Genomic DNA, 15,852 nt, shown 5'->3' with positions numbered 1-15,852 from the left:
AAAATCTGCCCATCCTTAAACCCCATTTTGACAACTCAGCCAACAACAGTGTGGTGTTTACAGCATGTCTGGCTATTTTTGTACATATGAACACTCAAAAACTGAACAAGTGTGGACTCAAGTTCTAAGCCAATGCGTTCATGCAGAAAGACAAATTACTTTCCATTACCATTACCAGGGAGACAAAGAAGAGATTAAGATACATATATATTCATATGTATAGGATACATATTCTTATATATGGGATATATAAGGATAGATAAGATTATATGCATTTAACACATCCTTCCAGCATCACAGCATCAAAGGGGTCAGTATCACTTTGGCTATGTCATATGATGGGAAGAGTCTTGGCAGGTGTCAGAGACTTTCTCTGACTGAAATGGTCCCTGACGTGGTTGTTTGGGTGGAATACCCCTAATCTGACATTAGTTGTCTGAAAATCTGGATGAGCTCCCTCTCTAGTGTGTAAAGAAACAGGCACTGCCAGAAGACACTGACACTAATTTAATGCTCATCCACTGTCAGTAGGTGCTTTACAGAGACCCAGATATCTGAAGCAAAGAGCAGGAGAATGGTCAGAGTGTGACCAGAGCCCATGGGGTGATGGGTGAGGGCTCTTTTGTGGGAGTTTAGCAGCCCAAGGAGCATAGCAAAGAAGATTTCCCTGCTAGGGGTCTGGGGCTGTAAAACATAAAGCTTCTCAAAAACAGAGGGGAAGGTGGGAGGAGGAGGAGGGAGAATAAAAAGGAGAAAGCTGTTTCAAACAGAACTGTCCAGAGAGATTTTGCTACAGAGAACTCGTACTGAGCTTAGCTCAACTGATCAGAGCACAGTGCTAATAATGTCAAGGTCGTGCATTTGATCCCTGTAGGGGCCATTCACTTCAGAGTTGGACTAGATGATCCTTGTTGGTCCCTTCCAACTACGAATATTCTGTAAGCGTTTAACACACTTAATTTTTCTTGCCAGCATTATCCACTGCATTGTCTTTGAGTACCAGTTTCATAGATCAGAGATAAAGAGAGATAACCAGTCTTCTTCTGCAGATTCTCATTCAGGATTACTTCAGGAGTAATGTCGTGTATCTTTCTTATTATTCAGAGACTTCCTATGGTAATGAAACCTATTTCTTTTTTTATTCCACTAATACTTCCATTCCCCTTCTTAAGCTACAGTTTTTACTGTCGTCTGTTCTCTACACATCTTCTCATCCCTTGTTTGTTTGTTTCTCTACCGGGACTTTGCTGGGTCTTAATTACCATTGCTTTAGGACTGTTACATAACTCACAAACTCAGCTTTAGTAACATTCATTCTTATCATGAACAGATTAATAAGTAAACTCATATCTCAACAGGAATGGTAAGGCACTATTGGCTAATTCCAAGCATGTGCTTTGGCACCACAGCATATAAATAAGCATGGATTTACAGGTCCAGCATCAGGCTTTTCTGACACTTGACTCCCCTTCCTCAGCCCACCATGGAGGTCCTGGGAGGGACCACTATTTTCTTGCTCGTATGTATCTCGTGCCTTCTTTTTGCCACATGGAGAAGCAGATCTCCAAAAGGGAAGGAGCCTCCTGGTCCCACTGCATTCCCCATTGTTGGAAACCTGCTCCAGATAAACGCATGGAATTTGCCTGAAAGCTTCAAAGAGGTAAAGGACTATGTTATTCTTTCCTATGTTTTCTCATGGCATATAAAACAAAGTCCAGTCCCGCCAGTCTCAGGTAAATTCACAAGCTTAATTTGCACTGACCAAATGTTAGATTCAAATAGAAACAAAAGGTTTCCCAGATTTATATGCTTATTAAATCTATATATCCCAATAATCTATTGTATTTCTAAGTCTATATATTACAGGTGTATGTGTATATATATATGTATGTCTAGATATTTGCAATGACCATAGTGAAATGAGTCCTGCGCTGACCACACAATTTGTACCACAGTACTACAATTTGCAGTGGATTTGCAATCACAGCACTGATGCTGTTGCAGTATAATCCTCCTGTGCTCAATTTCTCACTGTGCTGGCAACACAGCCTGACCCTTTTTGGGGGGAGAACCCGGCTCTATTTTGCTACCTCTGCTCCCTTGCAGGTGTGTAGGATCTCCTGGGAGTAGACGTAGCAAGCACAGAAATTGAAGTAAAAATGTTTGGAGGTGAATCGTGCTGTCCATTCCCTCCCCTGACTGATGTCACCCATCTGACAAAAATACCCCTTTAAGAGACAGTTTTGCTGTTTGTGGTCAAAAACCCTTTAGGCATTTGCTTCCACATTGTGTATATAACTGACTTTAGAGCTCATGTAAATTGTTATCCACTATGCCCTGCACAAAGGCATTCTGAAATATTTTGCCAGCCCTGTGAAGGGCTATTTTCTTTAGATTTGGACTGGATACGTGCCATTTCCATTCATATTCCCGATTTCTTGTAAGATTCCCTCTTCCATTGTCCGGAACTCATAATTGAAAGATCTCTGCACTTTTGTTAATCAATGTCATGTCTCAACAGTGCTGGGATGATGATACATCACCTCTCAGACTTTGCTACAGAGATGACGGGATTATCATTCATGTTGTCCTGTTGCTCTGTGCTCACCTTTCCTACAGCTCAGTGAGAAGTATGGTCCTGTCTTCACGGTACATTTGGGCCCACAAAAGGTTGTGGTGCTGTACGGTTATGATGTTGTAAAAGAAGCTCTGATTGATCAAGGAGATGACTTCAGTGGAAGAGGCTCTCTACCACTCATTAAAAAACTCTTCAGAGGCACAGGTACGTCTGTGGTAATGCCAACATCAAAACAGGTGCTTTCAGAGCTTCAGAAACACAGCTGAGAGGGCAGTGCAGGGGGGAACGGTAGATTTTGTTTACTACTTTTATACAGACAAATTAGCAATTAAAGGCCAAAAATCCAGCTCATTACTTGGACCCTTGAGTAAACTGGTCCCCTGGAGAACTGTTCAAGGTCCCAGGATGGCTTCACTGAGTGCCTTTTTATTTCCAGCATGCTTCAAACTCTGGCTAAAATTTTGTACATTAAATGTACCTTTAAGGTCTTATATTCATTCTCCCATTTCTGAAAATATTCTGAATATACACACAGCTAAGGAACTAGGAAAAGCAAAGTCCACAGCACAACAAAGATAAGATAATATAGGATGACCCAGTAAGGGTCACAGTCCAGATTAGGTCATGAGATTATTCACCATGTCAGTCCCTGGTATGGCATTTATAGTACATAGTCCATGGTATTTCATATATAGTGCAGTACCAATGGTATTGTCAATAATGATATGCTCTATGAAGATGCACAGCAGAACAGCTGAGTGGCTTTGTCAGTGTAAAGGCCTTGTGCCCAAGACCAATTCAGCATTACTTCTTACTTAGTTCCTAACAGTCTTTCTTATCCTGGGAATAAAGTCAGTTTTATTCAAGTGCTGTGACAGATGGATCAAATGTGTCACCTTCAGAATTGCAGAGAAGTTACGGTTTTGGGCAGATAGCATTACAGTGCAACTCCACAGAGAAGTGTCTTTACATGCTAAGTACTTACTGTGTATTTCTCATTAAAGAGAAAAAAAACCTGTTTGATTATGAAGATCTATTTTTCCTCCCTATGTCAGGCATTGTCACCAGCAATGGGGAGACCTGGAAGCAGCTGAGACGATTTGCAATCTCCACCCTGCGGGATTTTGGGATGGGGAAAAGGGGCATTGAGGAGCGGATCCAGGAGGAAGCTCATTTTCTGGTGGAAAGGCTCAAGAACACACATGGTAAGATAAGGACTTTGTGCCTGCTGAGACACTGTGCATATCTGCAATGAGACAATGAGGGGTGTGGGGCTGCTTCACAAAATCTATGGCCCAAGGAGCGTGCATATGGCTGCTGTTCCTGCTCCCTGCTTCTGTAGGCAAAGTTATCAGTCCTGGCAGTGGATCAAACAAAAGCACTGTGACAGTATGGGGATAAAAGTAGGAGAGGCTTGGAAAGCACCTTTTAACCTATTCTGCTTGAGGAACAAGACAGGAAGTGGCAAAAGGAATGGCTTTGCCACAGAACCAAGGGTTTGATGGAATTCAGCCATGCAGCCATTCAGCCATGTGCAGGATTCTGTCAGGTAACCAAGTATGCTCTTCTTCACCTTGTCTCCTGCAGCTCTATGTAAAAAGATCTTGAAGAAGTAGGTGACCAGAGAACTCATTTGCAGATATTTGGGGTTGGGTCCAGTCAATCTGAGCACTAAACAATATGTCCCAGTATTGGTGGGGCTGCGCAGTGGGAACAAGGGATATAAAATGTTCTGAGGGCAGGGTATAAGGTGACCCACTTGGTTTCAACTTGTAAATGTGTCTTCTGGTAGTTTATAAGTCAGTGTTATTTCTAAGTGTGTCCTCTGAGGGTCTGAGTACCAACCTGGACCTCAGACTTCCTTTTCATTGCTGGCTCTCAGTGGGTGCCTATTCTGAGAGGGGGAAAGTAGATGGATCTAAAAGAATGACTAAGCATCACTGTTTTCCATAAGCCACTAAAAAATTCAATCTGGCTTCTCAGATAAACATTCATTTTATAAACCAGAAAAAACACTCTCACCTGCATTGCTTTTATCTTTTGACTATCACAGTAATACTATATTTCTTATGCCCTTATGCAAGCCTCTGACTCTGGTTCACCTGTTACAGCATCTTTTACTGTGTATTAAGAGATTTTACAAGCAAGATATATACAAGCAAAAAATAGAAATCCATTATTTACCCTTAATGCAATTAATAAATATCTATGACTAGTGTCTTCTACATTCAGCATTAATGTACTCACCTTCTCTGAAACATTTGCTGAGTCTTCAATGGCCACAAAGTCACCAGTCAGGCAGACAATTGGTGCTATTTTTCCTTGGAATAGTTGGAACCAAGTTGACATCTTCTCACTCTGTGTTTTCTTTCAGGATTTTATACCTTTTCATGTTATTGTTTCTCATCTTGAAACCTTGAGATGCATCCTACCACTGTCTGTAATTGTAGCTTTCCTCTGTTTCTTAGGTCTAATCTTGCTTTTTGCTTGCACCATAATGCTCTTCACAGGAGTTATGCAGCTGTGCTATCAAAACTAGACTTTTGATCACAGCCATTTCAACCTCAAGGAGAGGGTTATACAACTGAGGTTATGCTAATAAAGTTAATATGGAGAGTGCAATAACCTAAAGACAGTTCAGGCAAAGCCCCCATGGTTTCATTGGGATTTTGTTGTAATGTTTAGGCTATAAGACAGATAGCCATGTGCTATCTGAAGAAGAACTAAGGCACTCAGACCAGTGTTCTTCTGAGAACAAGACAGAACAGATACTTAAACCATTGTAAGAGTGAAATTAGTTCACTTCAAGAAAAGGATAAATTGGATAAGCTCTTCACTGTCCTTTCAAAGTGCAAAATTCTGGATCTCAGAGAATGTGAAACTACCATGTGATGTCAGAGCAGGGGATGATCCATGAAATACTGAAAGCAAGTATTATTTTGGTGCTTGTTGCAGAGCGACCCTTGAACCCTGGCCGTTTCCTAGTCCATGCTGTTTCCAACATCATCTGCTCCATCGTCTTTGGGGACCGGTTTGACTATGAGAATGAGAAATTTCTAACTTTAATTGATTGGATAGAGGAAAACAACAGGCTCCAGACCTCTGTACAAACACAGGTGTGTGTGGTTTTATTTAACACATTTGTTAGTTATTATAGTATTTTATTAAGGAATATTTATTAATGTTATTAGTTTTTATTTGCAGTAGGTTTTCCTAAATTCGAAAAAAATTTGGAAGTGAAAAAGGCAGTCAAACAAATTCCTGCTGTTTTTTCCTTATCTTATGGAATTGCCATTGGATGTCCAAAGGCTATCATTGCAAAAGTTGCTCAAATCCTTGAATGTAGTGAAACCATAAAGTAAATAGCCATAAAATCCTGAGTAAGAAAGACCTACTGTTCCAAAACTCCCAAAAGTTTAGCTCCCCCATTTTCATAGTTACAATCAGGGGAACATTTTATTTTATCACGTTAACCAGAATGTGCTTTTTCATCGCTTTATTTTTACAGCTTTATAATTTCTTTCCAATTGTCATGGATTATTTACCTGGACCTCATCAAAGACTGATAAAAAATTTCGAAAAAGTTGATAAATTTACAACAGATATTGTAATGGAACACCAGAAAACCCTGGATCCCACATGTCCTCGAGATTTTATTGATTCTTTCCTTAATAAAATGGAACAGGTACAGTAAGAGTAGAGATTTATTGGATTATACGGAAATCACTGCTTGAATCACATCTTTTAACTTGTAATGGGGCATTGGGATTTTGCAAATACAGAGGGGAACTTGCTCTTCCTGACACATTGACTTCATTTTATCCTCTCCATTTTCTTATCAAAGATTTTTAAACAGGATTAACAGCATGAGCCAGAGTGATGAAAGCTGAAGACCAATCTGGTTAATATAATTCAATGCTCCTTCCGTATTAAGAAAGGTTCGCAATATTATTCAGCAAACCTACCATAAATGCTGGTGTTCTGGAGAATGTCATATTTTTGAAAGAATATTAGATGTGTTCATAAACCCACATTATGGGTACAGGATTTTTCTTTTTAAACATACTTCTTCGCTTTGTCATTCAAAACCTTCTGCAAAATCTTCCTGCAGGAGAAAGGGAATGTTGACACAAAATTCACCACTGAGACCTTGACGAAGACCACACTTGACTTGTTCCTTGCCGGAACTGGGACCACAAGCATCACGTTGAGATTTGCAATTCTGATTCTCCACAAATACCCAGAGATAGTAGGTAATGGAAATAAATAGTTTAAAACTTTTTAATAGGTTGTGGGATCAGGAAATATTTTGCAGTGTGGAAATGTGTAAAAGTCTTAGTTATCTTCACGGGAAGCAGATGTTAGTATTAAGTATATTCATATCTTCCTGGTGTGCTAAAAGCAAATCTTGTAGTAAATATGGAAAGAGGTTCAGGCAAACAGATGGGCTACTTGTTCATTCAACATTTACTGATTTCTTAACAGAGAAAATGCAAAAGGAGATTGATTCTGTGATTGGCCGAGACCGAAGCCCCTGCGCGTCAGATCGGAGCCGGATGCCCTTTACAGATGCTGTGATCCATGAAGTGCAGAGATACATTGATTTCCTTCCTATTAATGTCCCACATGCTGTAATCAGAGACACCATCTTCAGAGGCTATTTTATCCCCAAGGTCTGTTCCACTGTGTCTGAGAAAGGTCATAATCTCTTGAAAACGATGATGAGTTTTGTTCTTTATATTTTATTTATTTTCAAAAGCATTGAAATGTGATATTGAATTTAACTTTTTTTAGGGGGATTCTGGAAGTTATTGAGTCCAACCCCTTGTATTAGAAAAAAAAGAATAAAATACTTTTTCATCCTCTGTATGAAGAGGGAAATATTTCTTTTTTGTTTTACATCAATGTAAGTTGTAATTTATTTGGAAGTAATATTAAGTACTTTTAACAGACTCACTATTAAAATTCACTAAAAAAAAATCTTTGCCATACCAATGGCATGTATTTTCACATATTAAATGTTCATTTAAAACTGGTTAAACTTTGACTACCCTTCTGTTTAGCTCTGGGAACTTCTTAGTGCCTCCTTGCTTTAACATATCTCCATTGTACCTTTCTTTTTTGTTAATTCAGGACACTATTATATTCCCTATGCTAAGTTCTGTCCTACATGATAGCAAGGAATTTCCAAATCCAGAAAAGTTTGACCCAGGACATTTCTTGAATGCAGATGGTACCTTTAAAAAGAGTGACTACTTCCTGCCATTTTCTACAGGTAAGACCTCTTGCTATTTCAGATCCTAGACCATCCTCTCCTGAAATCTGAAGATTTCATGGCTCCATCACCACTGTCTGTACAGTGATGTCAGGTGACATCTGCTGGAGTCACTTCTGGGCAGCTCTAACCCCTGCACTAGAGATCCAGTTGACTTCCTTTTTTAGCAAACACAAAAGCTCCTGCAATGCCTTCTCCAAGATGTATATGAAGTGAGACTCAGCCATGCAACTTGTCTCTCAAACCATCAAACAGCAGCAGAACAGCCTTTACACACTGAGTGCTCTCATTGTTCTAGACCTTTAGTTCCTAGTTTAATTTGTGCTTCCCCAAAATACTGCAGTGTTGCCTGTGCATTCTGAGATGTCTGAACTTTCATGGAACTGTGGTTAAAATCAGGTATCAGCAGAATACTCCATTGTCACCTCTTTCTTTTTTTGCTTGTAGGAAAACGTGTCTGTGCAGGAGAAGGTCTGGCCCGGATGGAGCTATTCATATTTTTAACATCCATACTGCAGAACTTTACTTTGAAGCCTGTTATGGATCACAAAGACATTGACATTAGCCCAGTAATCACCAGTATGGCAAGTTTGCCCCGACAGTATGAGGTCTCTTTTGTTCCACGTTAGGCAAGTGAAGAGAGATTCCAGCTCCCAAACTCACTAGTGCTCTGGTTGAATGAATCATTCCCCAATCTGTTGAGAAGGAAACACTCAAGACCATTTGGTAGATACTTTATGGAGAGAAGAGTGCTTAGAAAATAAAATAGTTTGGTGCTTTTATAATCACCACAGCCAGCTCTTAACATGTTGAGTAGGCAATCACACAGGGAAGGACACAGCTCCCTTTGCAATATTTCACAGATTCTTCTCTGCATCTACCTCACCCAGCTCTGGCTCCTGACATGCCAGGCTGTCGTCACTAGTTCTCTGAGAACCCTGCTGCTGCTGTCTCTATTACCTGAGGGCTTCCAGCAAGAGCAGATGCTTGTACTCCAGGGTTTTGACAAACTCTGCTTGAAGTACCTCTCTTTGTTTGTTTGTTTTTAATCTATTTGTAAAGGCAAACATAAAACACTGAGGGTTTTTTTGTGATAGATAATGATCATCTATTGTATTCTTGCCCCAGTGCTTACTGTCTACTGTGGTGGGGATAGACTTTATCAATGACTGGGCAGATGGGTCATCCTCTGTGTGATTACAAAGAAGGTATGTGAAATTACAATTTATATTGCAAAATAAAAAAGTACTATACTGAGTTGTTGTTTTTCTGATATCCCAGAACATCTTTTAGTGAAAAAACAGTGTCTACAAAACTTATAATCCAAAATCTCTTTCAAATGCTGTACACATCTGACTGTTTCATTTCACTCACTTATATGAAATGTAGCATAGCTTGAAGAATGATCTGGCTAATGACCTATAAATGTCCATTCCCAATATGGGATAAAGCTGCACTGACCCCATGGGATCTATTAGAACCCCAACTCTGGTTACAAAGCTGTTCATTGGGGAAAAAAGGGACAAATTAAATAATACCACGATCCCCCTAGTGCCTTTTCCTAGATGAATGAAGTACATAAAGATCACTACAGCAATGTTACAATCGGGAAATTGACTTGCATATACAATTGACAAGCATATACATACAGATCAATGGCTGGCATTTCCTGTCGTGATCACATTCCCATCAATGTATAATATATAGTAGTTACAGTAAAGACAGAGAGCTGAATCTGTACTATGTGGGAAAAGACAGAACTGTAATATTACCACAATGCCATTAACTGTTTCTGTGCAAGAGAGAGAACTTGCTTCCTTTCAAAAATTAATAAGCTAGATATACTGTTTTACTAGCATGCCATTGCAAAGGCAAAGAGACACAGAAATAAGCCCTCTCACCAGATAAAAAGAAGCACTATACTTCCTCTAGCTGTGCCACGACTAAAATAGCAAAAACAAATGAGGGAACAGCTTTCTTGTTCCACTTATCTTCCTCCATGTTGAAAAGTCAAGGAGGCAGCCAATGCAGATCACCAAAACAGATTTAGCACCTGTAGACTCCACCATGTGGAATGGGTATGAAGTGGGCTTTGGGATTAGAGGAGGGCCAAAGCCATGTGCCCTGATTCTGAAGACTGGATATCTCCACAAAGTACTGCTCTGAAACTTGAAGACTTCAGAATAACCTGTTAGAGCAGCTGTGCAGAACTGTCTTAAGATGCTGGGAAAAAAGAATTCTCTTCTGAAACTGAACTCTTCTGCTTCTGCCAGAAGAGTTGTATTTGCTAGGCTGATTTTCATCTCCTGGTTTGCAGTGGCAGTCCAAGCCATCAAGAACTACTTCAGCTCCAAAGTGGTTTGCAGATCATGCCCTGGACTCTCATCCATCAGCCCTCCCTTTTCTGTTTTCCTCCTGTACCTCCCTCTAAGAACCCATTATTTTCTTACTCAATTTTCCACCAGAAAATGCTGCAAAGGAGAACTGTGAGATTTAATCTCCTTCTATACCTCCTCTAGAATTTCTCAGGGATTCTTCAGGTGAAACATCTGAGCAGTAACCAAGTCACGGTTTTGCTTTTGGATAGACTATACATTTCCCCAGTACAACGCTGTTCACACACACCTATGTCCCTTCTATGGCATACTCTCCAAGGACCTGCCATCGTTGGCATGATTTGGATTCTACCAGTGACAGACAGGTCCCTCAGGCAGGGAGGGGAACAGTTACTCAAAGACTGGAAACTGGAAACATAGCTGTCAGCCTAACTGAGCTGACTCTGTCAGACAGTCCTCCAGCCAGCCAGGAAGTCCGTCTCTAAAATTTCCTATCAAAAAGAAAGTAAATTGTGGGACAAGCCCCTTCTCTAATTTTTGCTTCCTGGAGCTCAAGAGTTTGTGAAGGAACTATTTCTTACCTTTCTTACCTGAAAACCCTAAGCACTTGGTGACAGTGCATAGCTAGAAGGATTTCCATCTTCAGAGTCCCTGGAGGTTTTCATCCTTGTAGTTTTAAAATGGCACTGTGTTTTGTATACACAAAAAACCAGCTCTTCCAACAGGAACAGGACATGGTTCGTACTGTGCCTCTCCTGCGGGATCAGTTTTCCCTGCTGACACAGCGCCTCCCTGTGTCCCCCTGCAGTCCTGCCAGGTAACACCGTGAGCACAGAAATGCTACTTATATTTCAAACCCAGGATTTTCAAAGTGATGGTGAAGGCTCTCAAAAGCCATCAACTTCACTCTTTTTTAAAGAGCACTACGGAAAAGTGTCCATCCTGACTAATTAGTGGCTGTACACAGCCTGACAACAAGATGATCTTTATCACACTGGCACCTGACTAGACATTCCTTTAAACACTTGAAGTTTGAACCACTTCTTTCCTGCGTATCAGTATTTATACTGTCTTCAACTGCAACTTACTCAAAAAACAGCTTGAATTACTTAAAGTCAATAGGTACAGAAAAAATATCCTTGGAGCAGGAGGAATACCTGTTCAGTACAAAGGGCTTTTCCAAATAAGCAATTTGGAACATTGTTAAGCTAGTAGAAAAGCAGATTTCGTGCTAGGCTTGCCACTTTAAAAACTAGTAGGATCAAAATTCACTGGCAAAGTAGAGAAAGGGTCTGCTAAATTAATTGAGCATGCGATAAGTCAATATGTCTTGAAATTTTACCAGAGGTCCAGACAGTCAAAGAATAAAATTGCAGGAATACTTGATGCAGAGTTTAAAACATGTTCTCTTCTACCATCTCTAGTAGCTTGAAGGAGTTTGTCTTTATTAACAGACCCCTTTGAAAAAATAAAAACAGCTTGTGCAATCTTTCCAACAGAATTTGAAGTTCCAGAGAAATAAATGCAGCAAGTTTATTGTAAATTTGTAAGTAGTCTCTCTATTTCAAACAGATAAAAGGGGATACCAAAATGAAGTGCTTTCAATACCCCACCCATTAAGTCCAAAGTTCCAGGTATCTTCCCAAAACAGAGCTTAATGAAGGAAAAATTGAAGTTTAGGTCCCGCTGCTACTAAGGCAAAATGCCTTTACAGGTTATGGAAGACTTTCCCTAGAGCGAGTATTTCATGTGGAAAACAGGACTAACACACATATAGCCAATATCGACATGATTTAAGGACAAGCTTCTACTTTTCACTGTAGAACTGAGGGAACAGTACCCCTTGAGAATAGGAAAATATTATTCAGCCTTAAGCCTGAATACAGCTTACTGTATTCAACAGCTGGAAAAAGTTCCCAGTCTCCATGTTAGCTGTAACCAAATCCTTGCCAACATACAGAATTGCTGTTGTGCAAAACCAGAGATCAGTCTGATTCACTGCCCAACTCCAACTTATATTCTGTTGTACTTTCATCGTTTCTCCAGTTTTTTGTACTTGGCTTCTGCAGAAGGAAAAATAGTATTTTAGTACTGGGTAGGTAAAAGCTTTGAATCCTGTAAGTTAATTTACTGTAACATTCAAGATCCTTTTTCTCTAATGCATTTAGGCAAATATAATTGTACAGTAAATTTTTTTAAGAACCTGGTGCTTAAGTCAGACAATAATATTAATTTAAGCCAACAGGGCTTGGGTGCCTGGTGGAACATTATGAATCCCTCAATTTACAAGTTAAACACCAGTCTGTAAAACTTAAGTCAGTGCATACCACAAAAAAGAAATCAAGCCTCACTAATAACCAATAGTTTAATAACACCTGTACTAGTCCACCACAACATAACTCATCACACTAATCTTTTCTCAATGCTTATCACTTCACATGCAATGTTTGTGCTTAAAAGCAGCACAGGCAACTCTGCAGCTCAGATTTGTTAAACAAAACAGAGTTTACCTTCTTTCTTTCTTTTTAAATCCCCTTGCAAGGCACTATGCGGCTAGGTCTTAACAGTGGAAGACGATAGTTACCAAGTTTTTTTGAATACGCATCCAATTTATAAGCTGCCTGCTCCAGAGCTGCAACCTGTTCCTCAATTAGGTTTATCTGTTCCAGATATGGCTGAAGATCAGCATCTTAAAAAAGCATAAAAATTTTATCGTTAGTTCTCAGTAATAAACTTCCAAGAAACAGTTCACACTTGAAACGCAAGAATTTCTTACTACATTCTTCAGATAGGACAGTTCAAAAGGTCCCCTCTCCTGCCCCAAAATTAAGTGGTGACTCTGACAGACACGTTCCAAGAAAATATGCAATGTTTAAGAGTACTGCGTAGTCTCTAACAAAAGTAACAAGAGAACATCAATTAAAAGAAGTGTTATTCCTCTCAGATCCAGAATCTGGGGTAAACCAGGACACAAATTCAGATGTATTTTCTCTTACAGTAGTCTACAGAATCTAAAACTGTTAAGAAATATACAAGGCTGGTATTGTATAGCAACACATCTAAATCAATGAGTTTTCTTTCCTTAAGCACTAATGGAGTGTGAACCTTCTGACTCTAAGATGCTTTATTTCCCAAACAAGTCCACCATTCATTAAACTCCTACCTTATTTAGTGTACTTACACTTTTGGTTTAAATCCTTCAGATTTCTACTTATGTTTATAGCAATATCTTTCATTTCTAAGTACTTCAAGCTAGTCAGCTTATTCATGTTTTCCAAGAGTTTGTAATCTTCACTGGTAGCTTAAGAAAAAAAAGATTATTTTAATTAAAGGTGATGTGGTTTGAATTGTGTGCAGACTCTTCAAGAGGACAAGCAATTTCAAACCAATAGCCAAACAAAGCACAACAGTTTAGATGGCAATACAGGTATTAGTATACACTCTACAAAAAGATGTCGTTTTGTGAATTGCAAAAATCAACTGCACTGATGAATTAACTTCTAAACTTATTTTGGGAAAAATTTACTAAGTCCTCATATTTCTACTCTTAATTCTGTCAGTCAGACACTTACAAAACTGATAGCAAAAATCCAGACTGGTGATCTGCATCATATATCCTTCAAGTCTGTGCAAATCGGTAGCACTGTGCTTTCAAAATTACAACCTATGCAATGCATTAACTTGGTGAGCAGTTTATTTTGCTTCAGTTAACTTTGCACAGCAGTTTATTCTAAAGTATAAATGTTAGAAAATATGTATGAGCCTTGGTCTCAGGAAAAAAATAACTCTGCTCCCTGTAGTATATGCCTCCTACTCTGTCTTAACCTAGACGGCTTTAGTTAGATTGATTTTCCATGTACAAACTTCTTCAAGGCAAAAAAGAATTATTTTAAGCTGTTGATATCACACTCAATTGTTCTGAAAAATATTTGTGCTATTCTGGGACTTTGTTAAAATAATACAACTAATCTTAGTGTTGTTAGCAGCCTAGCAACATGCCAAGTTTGGACTGCCAATCTAACCAGATGTGATCTAAACAGTTACAGTTCAGACAAGCTATGCAACAGATTTCTTTGAAACTAAGTGAAAAGAACTTGCAGGTCAGTATTGCAATGCCTTACCTGTCAGTTCACCTGTCAAGTAAGTGGCCATTTTGCTGAACATGTCTTTGCAGAGTTCATTGATGTCTGCCTCCGCTGGCTCCTTAGCTTCCTCGGCAGTTTCAATAGAAGGATCCTCTACTCAGGGTAAAGACATTACAGGGTTAAGACAAACTATGTGTCCAGAAACACAAGAGAAAGATTAAATGGTCCCATTTCTTCCCCCTTCAAGCTGCCTACCGCTACTTTTCATGTAAGCTGTCTTCTTTACACTAAGGGGTAAGAAACCATGGCAGCTTCTTTGAAGCAGCATCAACATTATTTCCAAATAATACTTTAGGGAGCATTCAAGAGACAGGCCCCCGGCGGGACAGCACTGTGCTTAGCAAAGCAATTTGGGGAGAACTTCTCAGCGGCTGTGCATGGTGCTGCTGTTTATTTCTAGTCACTGACTCGGAACCGAAGCACAGCTGCCACAGTGGGCAGCTACAACATATGGGCTACAACAGATCCCCACCTGCGGAGAGCGGCAATGCCCTCTCTTCTTCCCCAAACCCGTTTCTACCACAACGTGCCCGGGTTTGGCCCTTCCCCGGAGCAGTCGGGCAGCTCTTCCTCAACCCTACAGGCCGCTCTTTCCACCTTTGGCAGCGTTTGCCGGCTCGCACACGAATGCTGCCCGAGGCCCTCGGCTTCATGAGACCTTAGCGGCGGCGCGGGCAGAACCCGGCCGGGCCCCGGGGCAGCAGCGGGAGCGGGCGTACGGCCCGGCCGGCACACGCCAGGCCGCGGGCTCGCCGTCAGCTCCTGCCGTCAGCTCCTGCCCGCGCCGCGGCCCCCCCGCACCGCGGCCCCGGGGCACGCCCGGCCTACGCCCCAGTCCCGGTCCTCCGGCCCCTTACGCTTGGCGGGCTGCGCGCCGGCCTCGGGCGGCCCCTCCGCCGCGGCCGCCATGAGCACGGAGCAGCTCCCGGAGCCGCCTCCTCCGGGCCGCGCCAGGCCCGGGCCCGCCCCGCGCCCGGCGCAGGGAGGAGCCCCGGAGCCTCCGCCTCCTGAGGGGTGGCCACGGCGGGTGAGCGGGGTGCCAGCGCTACGGGGACGCGGCTGCAGGAAGGAGACAAATACCGAGGTGTACAACATGGTACGAGGTTACTTTAACCAGCTGTTAAAGGCAGTGAAGCAGAACCGAGAGCGCCTGGTTTGTACTCGATGCGGCTGAGCCGTCAGGGCGATCATTTCCCCCTTCCCACCGTAAGCGGACCGCTCACTGCAAGGGCGCCGGCAGGACTCTCACACCGCACGCCCGGTTCAGGGGCTGCTGCCAGCCCGACCCTCACAGGCACGTTCTTCAGCCCTGTGTTTGAGCATGTTTTCCTTTGGCTTAGGTGATCCGCGTACATCTGCAGGTCTTAATGCGATTTAAAAGTATCTCTTCTGTTGCTGATGAGGTGGTCAGGAGACAAGTACCAGCGCGATGGTCTGTCCTGTGAGGACTGAGGTACGTGTTGCTGTAGTTGCCACAACAGTGTCTATATGTTTTTTTCAGTCCATAGTGTAAGTAGC

General features: G+C 41.3%; 2 protein-coding genes across 3 annotated transcripts; one reads left to right on the top strand and one right to left on the bottom strand.

Annotated features, from left to right (window-relative positions):
• The first annotated feature begins 1,365 nt into the window (after positions 1-1,365).
• On the top strand, positions 1,366-9,110 carry LOC106852644 (cytochrome P450 2H1-like). Its single transcript, XM_014875411.2, has 9 exons — positions 1,366-1,660; positions 2,620-2,782; positions 3,634-3,783; positions 5,534-5,694; positions 6,087-6,263; positions 6,690-6,831; positions 7,064-7,251; positions 7,712-7,853; positions 8,301-9,110. The coding sequence occupies exons 1-9, from the start codon at positions 1,484-1,486 to the stop codon at positions 8,480-8,482; spliced, it is 1,482 nt and encodes a 493-aa protein (XP_014730897.1). The 5' UTR covers positions 1,366-1,483; the 3' UTR covers positions 8,483-9,110.
• Positions 9,111-11,708: 2,598 nt separating this feature from the next.
• Positions 11,709-15,293, bottom strand: BLOC1S2 (biogenesis of lysosomal organelles complex 1 subunit 2). Of its 2 annotated transcripts, none has more exons than XM_088169058.1 (5): positions 15,192-15,293; positions 14,311-14,427; positions 13,371-13,490; positions 12,700-12,878; positions 11,709-12,252 (listed from the first exon to the last, which is right to left on the bottom strand). In XM_088169058.1, the coding sequence occupies exons 1-4, from the start codon at positions 15,241-15,243 to the stop codon at positions 12,715-12,717; spliced, it is 453 nt and encodes a 150-aa protein (XP_088025184.1). In that variant the 5' UTR covers positions 15,244-15,293; the 3' UTR covers positions 11,709-12,252; positions 12,700-12,714. The 2 variants fall into 2 exon arrangements, with proteins under 2 accessions (XP_088025184.1, XP_014730898.1); XM_014875412.2 differs by having other exon boundaries at positions 12,774-12,878.
• Between the last annotated feature and the right edge of the window lie 559 nt (positions 15,294-15,852).

This window comes from Sturnus vulgaris, chromosome 8 (genome assembly GCF_052056855.1).
Source record: "Sturnus vulgaris isolate bStuVul1 chromosome 8, bStuVul1.hap1, whole genome shotgun sequence".
Lineage (NCBI taxonomy): Eukaryota > Metazoa > Chordata > Aves > Passeriformes > Sturnidae > Sturnus > Sturnus vulgaris.
The sequence above is the reverse complement of the archived record's forward strand: the minus strand, read 5'-3'. Positions and strand labels throughout refer to the sequence as shown.

Excerpts from the sequence above, each read along its gene's own strand:
- BLOC1S2 (XM_088169058.1), bottom strand. The coding sequence starts at position 15,243 with ATGGCGGCCGCGGCGGAGGGGCCGCCCGAGGCCGGCGCGCAGCCCGCC. Across the intron at positions 14,428-15,191 it reads CGGCGCGCAGCCCGCCAAGC|AGGATCCTTCTATTGAAACT; the intron begins GTAAGGGGCCGG and ends TACCCTGAGTAG. Across the intron at positions 13,491-14,310 it reads CTTGACAGGTGAACTGACAG|CTACCAGTGAAGATTACAAA; the intron begins GTAAGGCATTGC and ends TTTTTTCTTAAG.
- LOC106852644 (XM_014875411.2), top strand. The coding sequence starts at position 1,484 with ATGGAGGTCCTGGGAGGGACCACTATTTTCTTGCTCGTATGTATCTCG. Across the intron at positions 2,783-3,633 it reads AAAACTCTTCAGAGGCACAG|GCATTGTCACCAGCAATGGG; the intron begins GTACGTCTGTGG and ends TCCCTATGTCAG. Across the intron at positions 5,695-6,086 it reads AGACCTCTGTACAAACACAG|CTTTATAATTTCTTTCCAAT; the intron begins GTGTGTGTGGTT and ends TTATTTTTACAG.